This window comes from Gadus macrocephalus, chromosome 18, assembly GCF_031168955.1.
Source record: "Gadus macrocephalus chromosome 18, ASM3116895v1".
In the NCBI taxonomy this organism is placed as follows: domain Eukaryota; kingdom Metazoa; phylum Chordata; class Actinopteri; order Gadiformes; family Gadidae; genus Gadus; species Gadus macrocephalus.
This window is the reverse complement of record NC_082399.1, coordinates 21,009,825-21,027,024: the sequence shown is the minus strand read 5'-3', so window position 1 is coordinate 21,027,024 and position 17,200 is coordinate 21,009,825. Positions and strand designations below refer to the sequence as shown.

Here is a 17,200-nt window from a genome sequence, read left to right as displayed (position 1 = left end):
ATGTGCTCAGCAGGTTATTTTGCCCAACAAGGGAGAGAGAAAAGACAGAGAATTAATCCGCAATATCGCATATAAAGAACAAGACTGACAAGCTGGACAGCCTTGAAGCATTATTCATAAATGCTGAAAAAGGTTTACTACTACTACTACTACTACTACTACTACTATACTAGTTATTACTAGTATAGCAATCAATGATTTTGAGCCTCAGCAATGATATTGAAGTCAGGGTTATACCAGGTTATATTATTTTTCCCCTGACCCCTGCATAAACTTTGTCGCTTTTTTTTACAGGGCGTGGGGTATTTTGCCAAAAAAACCTTCAACCAAGGGGACTTCATATTAGAGTACAGAGGCGAACTCATTTCTGACTCTGAAGCGCAGAGGAGGAGAGAGGTGTACACACCAACCCAGCGTGTTTTCATTTTTGACCTTGCTGGAAAGTCTCTATGGTAGGTTTACATCTCTCTTTCCAATTTGTACTGTTGGTTGTGTAGGTTAGAATTGCATTTGACCTTACTGCTTTAACGTCACCGCTTATTCAGAAACTGGATGATGTTGTTTGTTTTAGTGTTGATGGTGCCAAAGAGGATGGGTCCCTGGGTAGGTTGGTTAATGATGACCACTTGAACCCAAACAGCAGAATGAGGCTGGTGGAGGTGGATAAAATAAGCCACATTTGCCTATTTGCGACCAGGCCTATAAGCAGAAGTGAAGAGATCTCCTACAATTATGGAGGAAAAGACTGGCCATGGCGAAAGGTATGTATCAGTTTGTGCAAGCTAATATACTGGATTTGTGCAATATTTTCTCAGATGTGCAAGGTTAAGTGGTTTGTGCAAAGTCCTTAAAAGGCAGAACAGTAATGTTCACTAGCTGCCTGTTTTCCTTCTTGTTCAGCAGCCTATTTCTGTTAGGCAGAAACTTGTTTACTCTCACAGGGCAGTGTGATAACTAGTGGGGACCACATGCTTTTGTATTGTGTTTTACAGAAGCCAGCAGAGCCTACAACCTCACCTGACAGTGCATTCGTAGACACTCCTCCAGCTACTGTGGAAGGCGTGTCCTCTTTGCCAGAGCCCTGTGACAAGGTGGGTCATGGTTTCAAGGTCTCAATCGCTATGTGTGATTCCAGTCTTTCTTATTAGATTTAAGACATATCCAGAACAGGGCACACTTCGAAATCTCAAAAGCTTTTGCAGACTTTGTGTTAAGTGGGTTATATGGGTGGGCCTCAGTCATTTTCAGAGCATGTTAATTTTGATTATTGGATATTTCATTAAGGCAAAGCTTAAGAGCCTCAGTCTGTGATTCCCTCACCAAGTCTGTGATACCAAGTTTACAGTGACAATGCCTAAACAACAAACAGTAAAGTAGTTCCTGCACTGTGGTTGTTGTTGTTTGGGAATCACCATGCGCTCTTCACATGCTCTGACAAATCACAGATTGTGACTTGGAAGAACTTTCAGTCATGAGTTTCTCTTTCTTTGTTTTACCCCCTGCAGACAAGCGTGGACAACAACACGGCAGTACAGACACAGACAAAGCGGAAGACTTCAGCACAGCACCGGCAGCAGACCATTAAAAAGAAACAAAAGACTAAGTCATTTGGATGTTGAGCATGAAATTCACAAATTTATTAATGGTGCCTGCGGGCTGGATGTGGCCCGTGGGGCGTTTAATGGGCTTGGCTGCTGGTCACCTCGCCATGTGGAAGACAGTGAAGGCATTAGGCTGGACTCTAAAGTTATTTTCCTAACTTTGTAAAATATTGTTGCTCTGTATTTGTTGCTGCGCCTGCGGCGAACACGTGTTGTAGCGGCATCACTAACATAGAATTGAAGTGAGTAGATCGGCTCATGGATCTGCCTCATTTATCCAATATCCGATCCATCTAATTAGTCAATGTCGGAGCCGATGTCCGATCCAAATATCGGATCGGTGCATCGCTATCCACGTTGCTGTCTCACACAGACAACAGGCAACCTGAAAGCCCACAGCAGCTTGTAGGTCCACCCTCGCACCAGTATGAATTGAGCTGAAGCCTCCTGACTACTGATAGATCAGCACATGGCGATTCCAACACGCATGTAAATTGACTTGATAAAAGTCCAGTTATAATCCACTTCAAAGTAGTCCACTTGGTTAGTGGAAAAAAAGTAGAGTCCAGACTCTACACAGTTCAGTTTCAAGTGTTCCACATACATCTACTGAATTTGTATGGCATGTATCAGTTTGTGCAAGCTAATATACTGGATTTGTGCAATATTTTCTCAGATGTGCAAGGTTAAGTGGTTTGTGCAAAGTCCTTAAAAGGCAGAACAGTAATGTTCACTAGCTGCCTGTTTTCCTTCTTGTTCAGCAGCCTATTTCTGTTAGGCAGAAACTTGTTTACTCTCACAGGGCAGTGTCATAACTAGTGGGGACCACATGCTTTTGTATTGTGTTTTACAGAAGCCAGCAGAGCCTACAACCTCACCTGACAGTGCATTCGTAGACACTCCTCCAGCTACTGTGGAAGGTGTGTCCTCTTTGCCAGAGCCCTGTGACACGGTGGGTCATGGTTTCAAGGTCTCAATCGCTATGTGTGATTCCAGTCTTTCTTATTAGATTTAAGACATATCCAGAACAGGGCACACAACAACAAACAGTAAAGTAGTTCCTGCACTGTGGTTGTTGTTTAGGAATCACCATGCGCTCTTCACATGCTCTGACAAATCACAGATTGTGACTTGGAAGAACTTTCAGTCATGAGTTTCTCTTTCTTTGTTTTACTCCCTGCAGAAAAGCGTGGACAACAACACGGCAGAACAGACACAGACAAAGCGGAAGACTTCAGCACAGCACCGGCAGCAGACCATTAAAAAGCAAGATGAGTCGGCAGTGGATCGTTCTTCAGACGAGTTGAAGCCAGATGGCACAGTGGATCAGTTTGGTGATGAATCAGAATGGGATTCCTCCAGTGTAGACATGGGAGACGAATATATACCACCTAAAGGTGAATGTGAGGACAGCACAGATGATTCGAACGGAAGTGAAGAATTCTTCGATGACACAATTGACCTGATATCCAAACAGAAGGCCAAAAAAAAGAGGACAACTAAGAAAGACCATACAGTGTCATCAAAGAGCAGGTGCAGAGCGCCAGGTTCATGGAAAGCAAGAAGCAGCATCCCTACCACATCAAAAAGTCCTCCTGTTGCGGAAGATGGTGATACACCACTGTCTCCTCCATCTGTGTCTGTTCCTGCAGTCTCTCAAAAGTCAGATGGGAAAAGGGTATATGACAAAATGCAGTACTGCCAGTTTTGTGAAACTTCAGTAAATAAATATGCAAGACATCTGGAGCGTCGTCACAGTGCTTTGGCTGAAGTTGCCAAGGCTTTAAGTTACAACAAGGGTTCAAAGGAAAGAAAATGTCATTTGAATTTTCTAAGAAGCAGTGGCAACTTTATGCACAATGCATCTGTGCTCAAGAGTGGACAAGGGAGCCTCATCGCAAAAAAGCGACCCAGAACACACAGTTCGGAGAAAGAATATGTGCACTGTTCCCACTGCCTTGGCCTTTTTGTAAGAAAACTGTTGTGGAAACATCTTAGAAAATGCGATAAACGGCCATCCGAAGAAGGGGCACAGAAGACATTTTCTAAAACTCGAGTGCTGGCCACCTGCTCTATTGAACAACCTTCACCTTCAGGCACCCCTGAAATGTTCAATGATCTGACCAAGAGCATGCGTCAAGATGATGTCACTGATATTGTCAAAACTGATCCAGCAATCTGGGGTTTTGGCTGCCATTTAATGAACAAGGTCATGGGTAGTAGTACTGACACAGTTGGCAATAAGAAGACTGTCACACAACAGCTGAGGAGTCTTGGTAGGTTGATAAAGGCAGCAAGAGAGATGACAACTATGAAGACAACCAAAGACCTAGTGAGCCCTGAGAATTTCAAGGAGACCATTAAAGTTGCCCGTCACGTAGTCGGATTTGACGAAACGACATCAAAGTCCGAAATTCCAAGTCTTAATGGTAAATTGGGTACTGGATTGAACAACATGGCAAAGTACTTAAGAGCCGAAGCACTGCAGTACTTAGATCATGCAGAAGCAGAGCGGTACCATGCATTTTCCACTATTTATGATAGTCACTGGGGCGTGTACATGGCAGGTCATGGCAGGAGGGACCTCAGGGAGGCTAAATTTAATGCTCCCAAGCTATTACCATTTACAGATGATGTTAGACTTCTTCATGTTCATCTAGATAAAGAGGTAACCCAAGGCATCAAGGAATTGAAAGAGGTGGTTTCAACAGCTAACTGGAAACAGTTGTGTGAGGCTACTTTGACAAATGTTATACTGTTCAACCGCCGAAGGGAAGGTGAAGTCTCAAAGATGGAGTTGAAGTTTTTTCAGTCAAGATCGAAATCAGTGCCTATTGAAGAAGTCAAACAGCACCTCACAGCCAACGAGATGAGTATGTTCTCACATTTCACTCGGATTGAACTGCCAGGAAAGCTTAGTCGAGGTGTTCCTTTACTACTAACTCCACAGACTGAAGAAGCACTTGAACTGCTGTGCAATAGACGAGAGGAGTGTGCCGTTAAAAAAACCAACATGTACTTGTTTGCTCGTCCAGAAAAAGACACATATCTCCGAGGTTCTGATTGCATTCGAAAATTTTCAAATGAATGTGGTGCCAAAAACCCCGAAGCCCTACGCTCCACAGACCTGCGGAAACAAATTGCAACATTGTCGAGTGTACTGAATCTCAAAGACGCAGACCGTGATCAATTGGCAAGGTACCTCGGCCACAATATTAGGATCCATGACGACTTCTACAGGCTCAAGCTGGACACCCTTCAAATTGCCAAAGTCAGCAAGCTCCTACTCGCTATGCAGCAGGGACGGATTGGAGACTATATAGGGATGAACCTTGACGAGATAGACATCTCCCCAGACGGTACACAGCATTTCTCTGCATGACCCAATTTTTTATTAATTATTTTAAAGTAGCAGTCATTTAACACTTAAATTAACAAAACAGATTCACTTGTATTACCTTTTACTTTTCTTTTTCTTAATCCCATAGAGTCTGTACCAACACTGACGCCTGACAAGGAAGAGGTGCAAGGAGAAGACGAGATGGGAGAAGGAGACGACAGCGAGATCGGGGAAGGAGAAGACAGCGAGATCAGGGGAGGAGAGGTCATGTCAGGTATGTGTTGTTGGATATATGTAACTTTTATAGGTAATGCAAGCATTGAGATGTGGCTATTCCTACAGTGACTAACTTAGCCTAAATATGCTAGCTGCTCCTAACAGCTGTTTACAGATTGTGCCTTTGGACAAATGTTGCATATCTGTAAGCCCTGATGGTGTCACCCTGCCAAAATAGAAGTGTCAAATGTGACACATTTTGATTTTAAGTATGACTTATGAATCAGAATTGGAAAACTTTATTGTCACAGCACAGGTTAACAGCAGTGTAAAACAATGTGCATAATTCTTCAACTCCATTTACTCTGTTGGGGACTGGGGGATGGGATATAGCGGGTGTAGTAAGAAGAAAGAAAGGTCCTAGGCAAGAATATCTTCATATTTACAAGTAGTGTACAGGTGATGTTACATTACAATGTGCTTATTTATAGTAACAATATCTACTATAGCAGCACCTAAAAGTGTACAATGGAATAAAGTGTCCAATAGAATAAAAGTTAAAAAGTACATTTCAGTTATAGTTCACTTCAAAGTAATCCACTTGGTTAACGAAAAGCATGAACGGCACAGAATGCATGATATTGCCCATCTAAGCGACGTTTCCCTGCGTAGCATTTGGAGACCCCCAGGGGTCTTTGTGGAGTGTAACTGTAGTTGGTTTATTTTGTACCCCCCTACAGTTAAAATTAACAGGGTCCCAAAATGATTAATGCTTGGGTCCTTGACATTGACAAGGTTGAGAACTGCTTTTTCTAAAGGGCTTGGCACTCCACGCACTAACTATAAGGTATTGTTAAGTAGATGACTTATTAAACTTTTTAAATGTTTTTTATTTGTAGAGACCAGACTGAGCAACACCCTGCCCCCTGAAATCCCAACCCAAATGGAGGTGTCATCCAGTGGTATTTCTTCTTCTATAAAAGGTGAGGAAATATTCAAAACAAGGTTTTGATCAAATCAGGTAGTGGGGTTCTAGGTCTCAAGTTGCATTTACTGTAGCTGTATTGTCGCTGTCATGTCAAACTCTACCACAATTTCTTCAACCCACAAAGGATAGTCAAGTGCACTGACATTTTAATTTATTTGTGTATGTGGGAGGGACGGCATATGTTTATGAACAATACATACAAGATGTGTTGTAGCTCAATGGGATCATTTACTGTGAGCCTCTCATGAACAGCTGGGTTTGGTACTGGAGCTCAAATGACAGAGAGACAGACAGACAGACAGACAGATTACCTAAACGGTTCTCATTTTTCATGTAGGTCGCCACACAACAACGAAGAAGCCTTGGACCAAAGAAGAAACATCAGCTGTCGAAAGAAGCATGAGCCGAAAATTCATTGAGAAGTTTGTAGTGCCAGGGAAAAATGACTGCATTGCCTGCATCAATGCAAACCCGGAAGCATTAAAAGAGCGTGACTGGAGAGCAGTCAAATTCCATGTAAAGAACAAGATCACAGCTCTCAAGAGAAAAGCCTTTAGCCATTGACCCTGTCTGGGGGGCTTCTGTGGTATTAACTTTTTATTCGTCTGTGGCAGACCGTTTTAGTTTCATTTTTTATTTATTTTTATTTTTGCACAGTAGCTGGAGGAGTGTTGGGAATCGCGCATCAAAAATAATAGTGCCGTTAAGGTTTTACGTTATAAGCGCCACAGTGCAGTCTCTCATCCACTGCCGCTTTTTTTCACACAGTGCAAATAGTGAAATATTGAAACACGTTAAGATGAAAGCTGTCTGTCTGTTCTAACTGTTTTTCTTAGGTTGCCACAAATCTTTGGCCAAGTCTTATACGCCGTTGTAGGGACGAGACCCACGGACTAAACTAAAATTTATAATTTGCTTGTTCAGCAAAAAAAAGAAACCAATCAAACTGTGATGTGCTTGTTCAGCAAAAGAAGGAAACCATGTTGTGGTAGTTGATATATCATGTGTTGGGAGGAGACCCATGGACTAAACTAAAAAGTATAATTTGCTTGTTCAACACAAAAAAAGAAACCACACAAAATGTCATGTGCTTGGTCAGTAAAATAAATAAACCATGTTCTAGTTGATATCTCATGTTTGGATGTGAATTTATTTTTAATATAACTATCTTATTACTGTATAATTGCAGTTAGATGCAACAGGTAGGAAGAAAGCCCCTACTCCCGGGCAAACAGAAAGTGTGATCCTGTGACGTACCTAGTTACAATTATAACTCTTCAGTACTGCTTTCATTGAGACAAACCCATTACAAACTACTCAAGCAAGCAAAGCCTTTGAACAAGGAATTGCAGAGTGGTGAGGCTTTCATTTTAGTTACACTTGATGTGGGGGGTGCAGCCCAGCTTCCCTGGGTGGTGAGGAGGAGAGACCAGGTGAGTCCCAAACATTACTAACTTTCCACATGGATCCATTGTGGTGTTGGGTTCATCAAAGTTCATCAAAACTCACGTGAGCTGACAATCCTCAATCATGTGGAAACCAGAGAAATGTTGACTGCTGCTTGTCCTCAACCAAACTGAGTGCTTGGGAGAAAGGCAAGTAAATCTCTCTGATCACTTGATGGGCTGCAGGCCCTGAGCCTGTGGGTCCGCCCCCTCTGCTGTGGTGACCCAGAGGTTTCCCCTAGCTTGCCACAATGTTCAAGGATTGGCATGATTAAAGGAGAATACAAATTCTTCGATTTGAATAGGCCATTCGAATTGGCGCACTTGTCACACACCAGGTCAAGATGCACATACTCAAATTTCAGCCTCCTGGCTCGAAGCGTTTATGAAATATTGAAAAAATATTTCTTCTTAGGTGGAGATTTTGCCCAAATTCGGCACAGAGGATGCGATCGGGCCCCTATACAAGAATACAAAAAATAAACCTCTCAAGTCATTTAGTTTTCTTAACCGAATGTCTCACAAAGTCAAATTCAAGAGGGTGTCAGGTGCATACACTCTCATAGCCTCTCACACAGCTGGCCAGTTTCAGGCAAATTGTTTTCTGAAAGCTGTAGAAGTCTGATTTTTTAATATGTCGTTCAGCGGTTTAGGATGAGCAGAAAGGTGTGGGTTTGGTCTACTCAAGCCAGTAGACCTTTTGGAAAGCTAAGTAGCTCTACGGTGGTCGTATTGCAACAGGCCCAAAGAATCCATGCACGAAACCCTCTGTTGAGCAACATATTCAAAAATGGTCAGGGTTAGGGTGAGGTCAAGGGTTAAATAGTTAAGCTCAGGATTAGGCCTCTGCCAGATACCCCCTGACCCCCTGACCTTTGACACTTCTGAAGGTCGCTCGGGTCCGGAACTCGGCACACTCGTCCCACTGCCCGTCACGATGCACATACTAAAGTTTCAGCCTTCTGGCTCAAATAGTTTATTAAATATTAAAGAAAAGCACAGGTCCCTATGAGACACTTTCCCTCCATAAGTGTCTCATAGGGACCTGTGTGGTCCCCTGTCACCCTAGAGACCCCATATTCGGCACAGAGGATGCAATCGGGCCCCTATACAAGAATACAAAAAATAAACCTCTCAAGTCATTTAGTTTTCTTAATTGGATGTCTCATAAAGTCAAATTCAAGAGGGTGTCAGGTGCATACACTCTCATAGCCTCTCACACAGCTGGCCAGTTTCAGGCAAATTGTTTTCTGAAAGCTGTAGAAGTCTGATTTTTTAATAGTCTAGGATGAGCAGAAAGGTGTGGGTTTGGTGCCGCTCAGACCTGTACTTTTTGATGGGCGGGCCTGCAAGTAATCGCCTTTTGGAAACATCAAGTGCTTGCCATTTCGCTCAGACCTGTACTTTTTGATGGGTGACGATAAGTGATAAGTGACGATTCAAATAGCTGGCTAATATGGTATATATATATATATATATATATATATATATATATATATATATATTTACAAACAGACCATATACAGAGCACTCAAAAAAGTGCGAAGGAACGCACCCAAGGCGGCATCCGTCATTTGATTGGTCCACACTCTAGCTGTCTCCCTATTGGCTGGTGAAACACAATATTTTAAGAGCAGGGAGGGACAGCCTTGAGTCTGAGGCTGAGCAGACTCCTCAACTTGAGGGGATTGCGTGTTCTGAGTGTGAGCACATTAGATTTGAGCACGCAGACTTCAGATCAGAGCGCGCAGACTTCAGATCTGAGCGCGCACAGGACATATTTGAATGCGAGCGAAAGTTTTGTGTGCAAGCAGAATAAATGTGAGCACAAGCATGTGATTTTTGAGTTCAAGCACACATTTTGAAAGAAAGCGGCAGACATCCAAGTGCGAGCAGAAAATGTGAGCGCAAGGAGAATAAATCTGTCTGAAAAGGAATGAAACCATGCTCTCAAATAAAGATAGGATAATTCTTCCATATTATTTGGAATGCATTTTTGCATGCTAAAAGTATACAAAAATGGACCAAATGACTTGAAACTTGGTGTGTGAACTTTATTTTGGACATAGATTAATGACCTTGAATCTCAAGCCAGTAGACCTTTTGGAAAGCTAAGTAGCTCTACGGTGGTCGTATTGCAACAGGCCCAAAGAATCCATGCACGAAACCCTCTGTTGGAACCACCACACCAAGTTCTCCACTAAATCTGGAGCTGTTTACGGACGGGAGGAGTTTATATATTGAACTTTTTGGATCCTGTTGTGCCGTATTCAGCACCCCTGCCACCTAATGTTAGCCGGAGCTAACCCCGGAGTCACAGACCATCAGCTCAGGAGTCACACTCAGCTGCTGCTAAAACGTCTTAAATGCCGGTGGCGGTGAGTTTATATAATTTTAAAGTTACGCAGTGTGTAGATATTAATAATGTCGCTGTCATATTTATGTCTTTAGATGACGTTATTTTGAGTGCGGATGGAGCAGCTAAAATGATAGCCCTGACCGATCTGAACTCTTCAGAAAACAAACTCTTTTTTTTTTAATGCTTAGTTTTTATTGAGCATTTTTGCAACAAAACAATGATATAGACAGTACAGATAACAGATACAACTGTCGGCACGGCAGTATTCTTTTGTTATTATCGCAAATGTTGCATGGGTCACAGAGGTTGTAGAATTGACTTATGCCGCTTTTCCACCGCCAGTACCAGCTCGACTCGACTCGACTCGCCACGCCTTTTTTGCGTTTCCATTGGCAAAAAAAGTGCCTGGTACCTAGTACCGGCCGGGTACTTTTTTTTAGTACTACCTCCGTCGAGGTTCCAAGCGAGAGGAGTAGGTACTTTTGTGTGACGTAAACAGGCTGCTGGTAACTGATTGGCCAGTGGCTGTAAATGGGAATAATCTCTCAAAGTTAAGTTGTGTCCGGCGTGGTTGGAGTCCACGAACCCGCTCCCAAGGGGGACACTGATCAGCGTTTCGCCGTGTGTGTCGCTCCTTTCCCGGGGCTAGAGTTAGGCTGCGCGTCGTTATGTGTGTCCGGCGTGGTTGTCTGTGTCCGGCGTGGCTGGAGTCCACGGAGGATCAGCGTTTCGCTGTTTAGTTTCAGTGTCGTTCCTTTCCTAGGGCTCGAGTTTCGCCTTGATCAACGTTACCGTATGACAACAATAGACGCGCAGTCATTGCGCTTTTTATTTTATTTTATTTTATTTTATTTCCCATCATAACCTTTCCCGGGAATCAGGAAATAGTCTTGATCAGATTCAGATTTCCCGGGAATCGCGTCTCCCGTGATTAAAACCTAATGATGACCCGCCCATGGTGGAGAGGTTCTTTTCTACGACCCGCCCACATTGAAGAGGTACTTTTTTAGATGGAAACGCAACCAAACCGAGTTGAGTCGAGTCGAGTCGAGTTGGTACTGGCAGTGGAAAAGCGGCATTAATAGCTACCGGAAAGCAAACAGTATTATAAGATATCAGACATCCCAACACATCACAAACCATACCCTTATTTAAGCAAATATATATTCCATTTTGTCCATCTTGCAATATATAAATCATACTCCAATCTAAGCAGAAGAGTTAACCTTTCCATCTCGTGAATCTCTTTAATAATTTCTAGCCAATTATCTATTGTAGGTGGATCGGCCTGTAACCATTTGCGAGTAATGGCTTTTTTTGCTGCTGCAGTTAATATTTTCAGAAGATATTTATCAGTTCTCGGTAATTCTTCTGGAAAATCACCCAAATACAATGATACACACGTCAATGGAATCTGTATCCCCAGAATTTGCTTCATAATTTCCCAGATTTCCTCCCAAAATCTTTTTAATTTTAGACAGTCCCAAAATATGTGATAATGGTTTGCTCCTATTACACCACAGTCCCTCCAGCATGGATGGTTTGATGATGTTATATGCATTTTCAATTTAGGAGTAATGAAGTAGCGAACAAGGTTCTTCCAGCTAAATTCACGCCAGTAAGCAGAACAGGTTGTAGAGAAAACATTTTCACATATATTCTCCCATTGTTGGGAGGTTATTGTGTCATGTAGTTCCTTTTCCCATCTCTCCTTAATGTAACTTGTGGAAGTTCCTCTGCCATTTGCTATTCCCTGATATAGTTTTGAGATGATTGATTTAGTACTGCTATTGTACGTTTGTATTATCAATTGTATAATCCCATTAGGTTCCAGATTTGTCTGCTTTTTGTCAATCTCTTTTAAGAAGTAGTGGCGTAACTGCAAATATCTGAAAAAATCCTGTTTTTCTAAATTGTATTTTTCTCTAAGCGTCTGGAAGCTTTGTAATGTGTTCTTTTCTATTATGCTATAGTAAGCAGTGATTCCTTTATCCATCCAGAATTTAAACCTAGAGTCCATACAATTTGGTTTGAAATCTGAATCAAATGCAATCCATCTAAGTTGTTTTAACTGGGTCCATAATTTTAATTGTTTTATGACATCAAACCAGGTATTTAAAGTAAAGGAAACCAAGGGATTAATGTCTTCCTGATTAATTGAAAATAGTTTATGGTCCCCAATCATTGCTTGTATTGGTATGCATTTGTACAATCTCTCAATCTCCTTCCATTTGGCCTCATATCTGTCATCACTCCAAAGAACTATTGTTTTCATTTGGGCAGCAAGGTAATAATCCCAAAGATTAGGAAGAGACATTCCACCTCGTTCTTTACTGGTTTTTAATGTACTATATTTAATCCTAGGTTTCTTTCCCATCCAAATAAATCGAGAAATGAGTTTGTCCCAATCGTGAAACTGTTTAATTTGAATTTTTACTGGTAAAGACATAAACAGGTAAAGCAGCCTGGGTAGAATAAATGTTTTAATAGTCTCAATTCTAGCAAGAATGTTGTCCAGTGATTCAGATCTTCTTTAATTTTCTTGCTCACCGTATCATCGTTTTTTTTATATAGGTCACTGGGACAGTGGGTTAACCAGACTCCTAAGTATTTGATTGCCTTTTGAGACCAATCAACTGGAAGTCTTTGCCTAAGGTCCGGTGGCGGATTATAGTTGTATGCTAGTATTTGTGTTTTTTGTATGTTGAGTTTATAGCCTGAGAATGCCCCAAATATGTCAAGGAAATCCAAAAGCGCGCACAGTGATGCTTCTGGGTTTGAAATATATAAAATAACATCATCAGCATATAATCCTATTTTATGTTCGGTTTCATTGTGCGTAATTCCTTGAATATTCTCCTTCTCTCTGATTGCCTGAGCCAAAGGTTCTATGTATAGTGCAAATAGTGTAGGCGAAAGTGAGCATCCTTGGCGAGTGGATCGTTCCAGTTTTATACATTCAGTTAGGCGCCCGTTTATCTTGATTCTTGCTGTTGGTGCTGAGTATAGGGTTTTAATACTATTAATTGAATTTTCTGTGAAGCCAAATCGTTCAAGAACTAAAAACAAATATTCCCAGCTGACGCAATCAAAAGCCTTCTCAGCATCAAGACTGACTAACACAGCATTCATTTTATTTTCCTTTATGTTTTGTATTATATGAAGAGAGCGTCTGATATTATCTTGTGTTTGACGTTCCCGGACAAATCCAGTTTGGTCATTGTCAATCATTTCAGGAATAAAGGAGTCTAGTCTTTTGGATATAATAGATGTGTACAGTCGGTAATCTTGATTTAAAATTTAAATTGGCCTATATGAACTGCATAACAATTTATTTTTCCCCTCTTTTGGGATAATAGAGATGAAGGCTTCATTCCATGACGGAGGGATAGACATTTTCTCAAGTGTCCAATTGAAAGATTTCAAGAGCACTGGATTCAGCTCTTTAAACATTTTATACCATTCAGCAGGTAGACCGTCGGTTCCTGGAGTTTTATTGTTTTTTAATGAATTCATTACAATCCCTAATTCTTCCTCAGTGATCTGTGAGGTTAGATTCTTATTTTGAAATTCTCCAATTGAGGGCAAATCCAATGAGTTCAGAAAAACTTTTATATTCTCCTTGTTATCTTGTTTTGGTTGAGAGTATAACGTCTTGTAATATGTCCGGAATGCAGCATAAATTTCATCCAAATCGTTATACATTCGTCCTGTCTTGGGATCTAATATTTTGTATATAGATTGTGAGATCTGTTTTTTCTTAATTTTTTTTGCTAATATTTTTGTAGCACTGGGACCTACTTCGTAATATGTTTGTTTTATGAATTTGTATTTTTTGTCTAACTCTTCTTTATAATTGTTAGACATTTGATTCTTTATTTCTTTTATTTGCCTCAATATCTGGTCACTCGGATTTTCGATGTGGTGCTTTTCTAGTTCTCTCAGTCTACCTTCAAGCTCTTTTAAGTTTTTTTTCTTTTGTTTTCTTAATATTTGTGCCGATGGATATCAGTTTACCCTTAATAACTGCCTTCAAAGCGTCCCATAGTATATTCGGGTTTACTTCTCCATTATCATTTATTTCAAGATAAGTTTTAATTTCAGCTTTTATTTGTTGTATGACAGTTTTGTTATTAAGCAAGGCTGTATTGAGTCTCCAAATTGTTCTTTTTGGTCTACTATCCAAGTACAATGTTAGATACATCGGTGAGTGGTCTGAAGTGTCCCTTGAGCCGATATCACAGTTAATAATTCTGTGTCTGTCATTCTTAAAAACGAAGAAAAAATCGATCCTTGAGTATACTGTATGGGGAGCTGAAAAATATGTATAGTCTCTATCCGTTGGGTGAAGTTCTCTCCAGACATCCAGTAAGCCAATCTCCTCTAGGCCCTTTCTCAGGATTTTATTTTGTGGTGATACAGTCCTCTTATTGTTAGATGTGTCTTCTCTATTTATTACAGTGTTAAAATCTCCAGCACAGATTAATGTACCTTGTGACTCTGAGGCTATGAGCTCGAGAACTGTCTTCATTAGTTTTGGATCACTTTGTGGAGGTAGATAAACAGAGATAAGAGTGGTCATGTTATTTTCTATTCTACCTTGCACTAAAATATATCTGCCCTCACTATCCCTAATCTCCTTTACTAATTCAAAATTTAGGGAATTATGTAATAATACCGCTACACCTCTTTTGTGGCCTGTCTTAAAGGAACTATAAAATGTGTTCTTGTACCCAAACTGCTTTAGTTTTTCATGTTCATCTTTAGATAGATGGGTTTCCTGTAGAAATATGATCTGAGGTTTCTCCCTTCTCATCTTAGCCATTACTCTACTCCTCTTAACTGGATTATTCAAACCATTCACATTCCAAGAAGCTACTTTAAAGTGTCTGTACCCCATGACAGTAGTTATATGTGCCGACAATATGAACGAATGAACAATGACAAAAACAAATAACAGGCACTTTTAGAACAGAAAACAAACATTTTAAATTAAATAAAGTCAGTTGGCTGTGAAAGGACTGTCGCAGGGTGAGCGCCTGGGTTTTCAAAACCACAGCCTGACCATTTCCATGTTTTGCATATTCTATGTTGTAAACTTTTCTTGTACATCTATTGCACGTCTGCCTGTCCTGGGTGAGGGATCCCTCCTCTGTCTCTCACCCTGAGGTTTCTCCAGTTTTTCCCTGTTATTTCTTTTTCAATTGCTAACAAGCATTGGTCGAAACTAAGGTGACCAGATTTCTGAGACAAAATCAGGTGACATTTTCGGTTCAGAGGCGTAAAAACCTCAAACATGTAGTGTTTTTGTCTTTGAAAAACTAAAACGGGGACACTGCCCTTACCATTCATAAAGCGGTTTCTCTCACCCTATTTCTCCTAAATTGCAAAGGAATTGATTAACAATGAGTTTTTTTCCTCTGATCAAAGTAGCTGAGATCAAGAACATCCATAAAATCAGCTGTAATAAATAGGTATCAGCCAGACACTTCACCCAAACTAAGGCCTCCTCCTTACACCATATGATTTTCACAAGATTTAGTGCTTTGTCTATTTTCTATGAATATTAATATGCAGAAATTATCATTTTTGTTCAATAACTTCCACATCATGTGACCCAGTGACTCCAAACCAGTATCCAATTGTATTACCAAACTGATCAAATATGACACACCACTTTTTATGCTATTTTAGTGCTTTGTCTATTTTCTATGAATATTAATATGCAGAATTGATCATTTTTGTTCAATAACTTCCACATCATGTGACCCAGTGACTCCAAACCAGTATCCAATTGTATTACTTAGCCCTAAAAATAAGACACACCACTTTTTATGGTATTTTAGGGCTTTGTCTATTTTTTGGCAACACGTCTCCGTGTGGATGGGCCCTAATTTTGGTGGTGGCCGCCACCGCCTAAAATGGTCAATGTGGGCTGAAACTAACATAATTCAGTATAATCATCTGACATACTGTGTTTTCCTGTTTTTAGGATCGGGTCCGTTCATTTTGAGAGGTTAAATCCGCATATTTCCGCTCCAACTCTGCATGAGTCTGAGGCTCTATTCTCCCGTGCACGCTGTGTGCCACCTGTGTGCTCCCGTTTCGCTGTGCTGTGTAAGGCACACATCGGCATGGGGTGTCAGATAGGGGTATGCGATATTGACAAAAATCAATATCCCAATATTTTTTGGGATTTTGCCGATAACGATAATTGACGATATTTTGCATCCCTCAAAAATGTGTTTGTAAAAGCATCAAAGGCCTATTGTACTAGCTCGCTCTTGTTAATAGAATATTAAATGTTAATGCTAATATTGACAAAAACAGCTTGTTCAAGAAAAACAAGTCTTATTTATTAACTTAAAACTGAGTCATTCAAGTAAGTACAATACAAAAACACTGAAATCACCAGTGCAAGTATTGAGATCATTCAGTGCAAGTATACGTAAACCATTTCAAAGTGGCTTATAGGATTTACACTATAAAATATTGCACTAACAAACTATCATGAGAGCATTTTAAACTGACACTTCCCCCTAATGTAAACAATACTCATCATATTTGAACTACAAGGCATGAACATTAGAATGTGGATACACATTTGACTGCTGTGCTGGAAGGTGAATTGTGCAGCATAAGCAAGAACAAAACTAAGTCTCCAAATCCAATCTTTATGCGTCAAATACTGCACAAAGAGTGGTGACAGATTTTGTTATTCCTTGCCATCTATTGCCCTTCTTGTTGTAAGGCACTCCCTTGCCGAATGACGCTGTGTTTTCTTGTCGGTACCTTGCAGGCCGGTCGTGGTCGACCGCTGACTGCCGAAGCTTTTCATATTCTTCATATTCTGTGCTGTGGTTAATTTGCAGATGGTGAAACAAGTTTGTTGACGAGCTGTCTTTGACGGCAACCGCTTTCTGACATAGTTTGCAGATTGGCGTCTTTTGAGCAACATCAGTGTTTTCAAAGCCAAACCACCTCCATGTGAGTGAGAATGATCCACATTGAGCTATTAAATCCGAGGCTGGTAGAGTTTGTGGTTTGTTCACTCATTTTTAACTTCAGCCATAGTATGCAGCTATGTTAGCTTGGTTTGTTGTTGTTGTGAAGTGTAAACACGGCATGTGTTCTCAATGTGCACGTGCCGTAGTCAGGGTTGCCAAATTGAGATTACATTTCCAAGCCAGACACACACAAAGACAGAAAGACAAACTAACCACCTTTTAGGTAACCATTTTTTTATCATTT

The 17,200-nt window shown here is 40.7% G+C and overlaps 2 protein-coding genes across 3 annotated transcripts in view; one reads left to right on the top strand and one right to left on the bottom strand.

The window, feature by feature from the left end:
* LOC132446491 (uncharacterized) overlaps nucleotides 1–17,200 on the bottom strand; it is a 79,784-nt gene that overhangs the window by 49,035 nt on the left and 13,549 nt on the right. The gene's annotated exons all lie outside the window — the stretch shown is intronic.
* On the top strand, nucleotides 2,236–6,792 carry LOC132446486 (uncharacterized). The gene is made up of 5 exons (XM_060036805.1): nucleotides 2,236–2,553; nucleotides 2,785–4,960; nucleotides 5,090–5,215; nucleotides 6,057–6,140; nucleotides 6,483–6,792. Exons 1-5 carry the CDS (start codon nucleotides 2,431–2,433, stop codon nucleotides 6,707–6,709), a joined length of 2,736 nt encoding a protein of 911 aa, XP_059892788.1. The 5' UTR covers nucleotides 2,236–2,430; the 3' UTR covers nucleotides 6,710–6,792.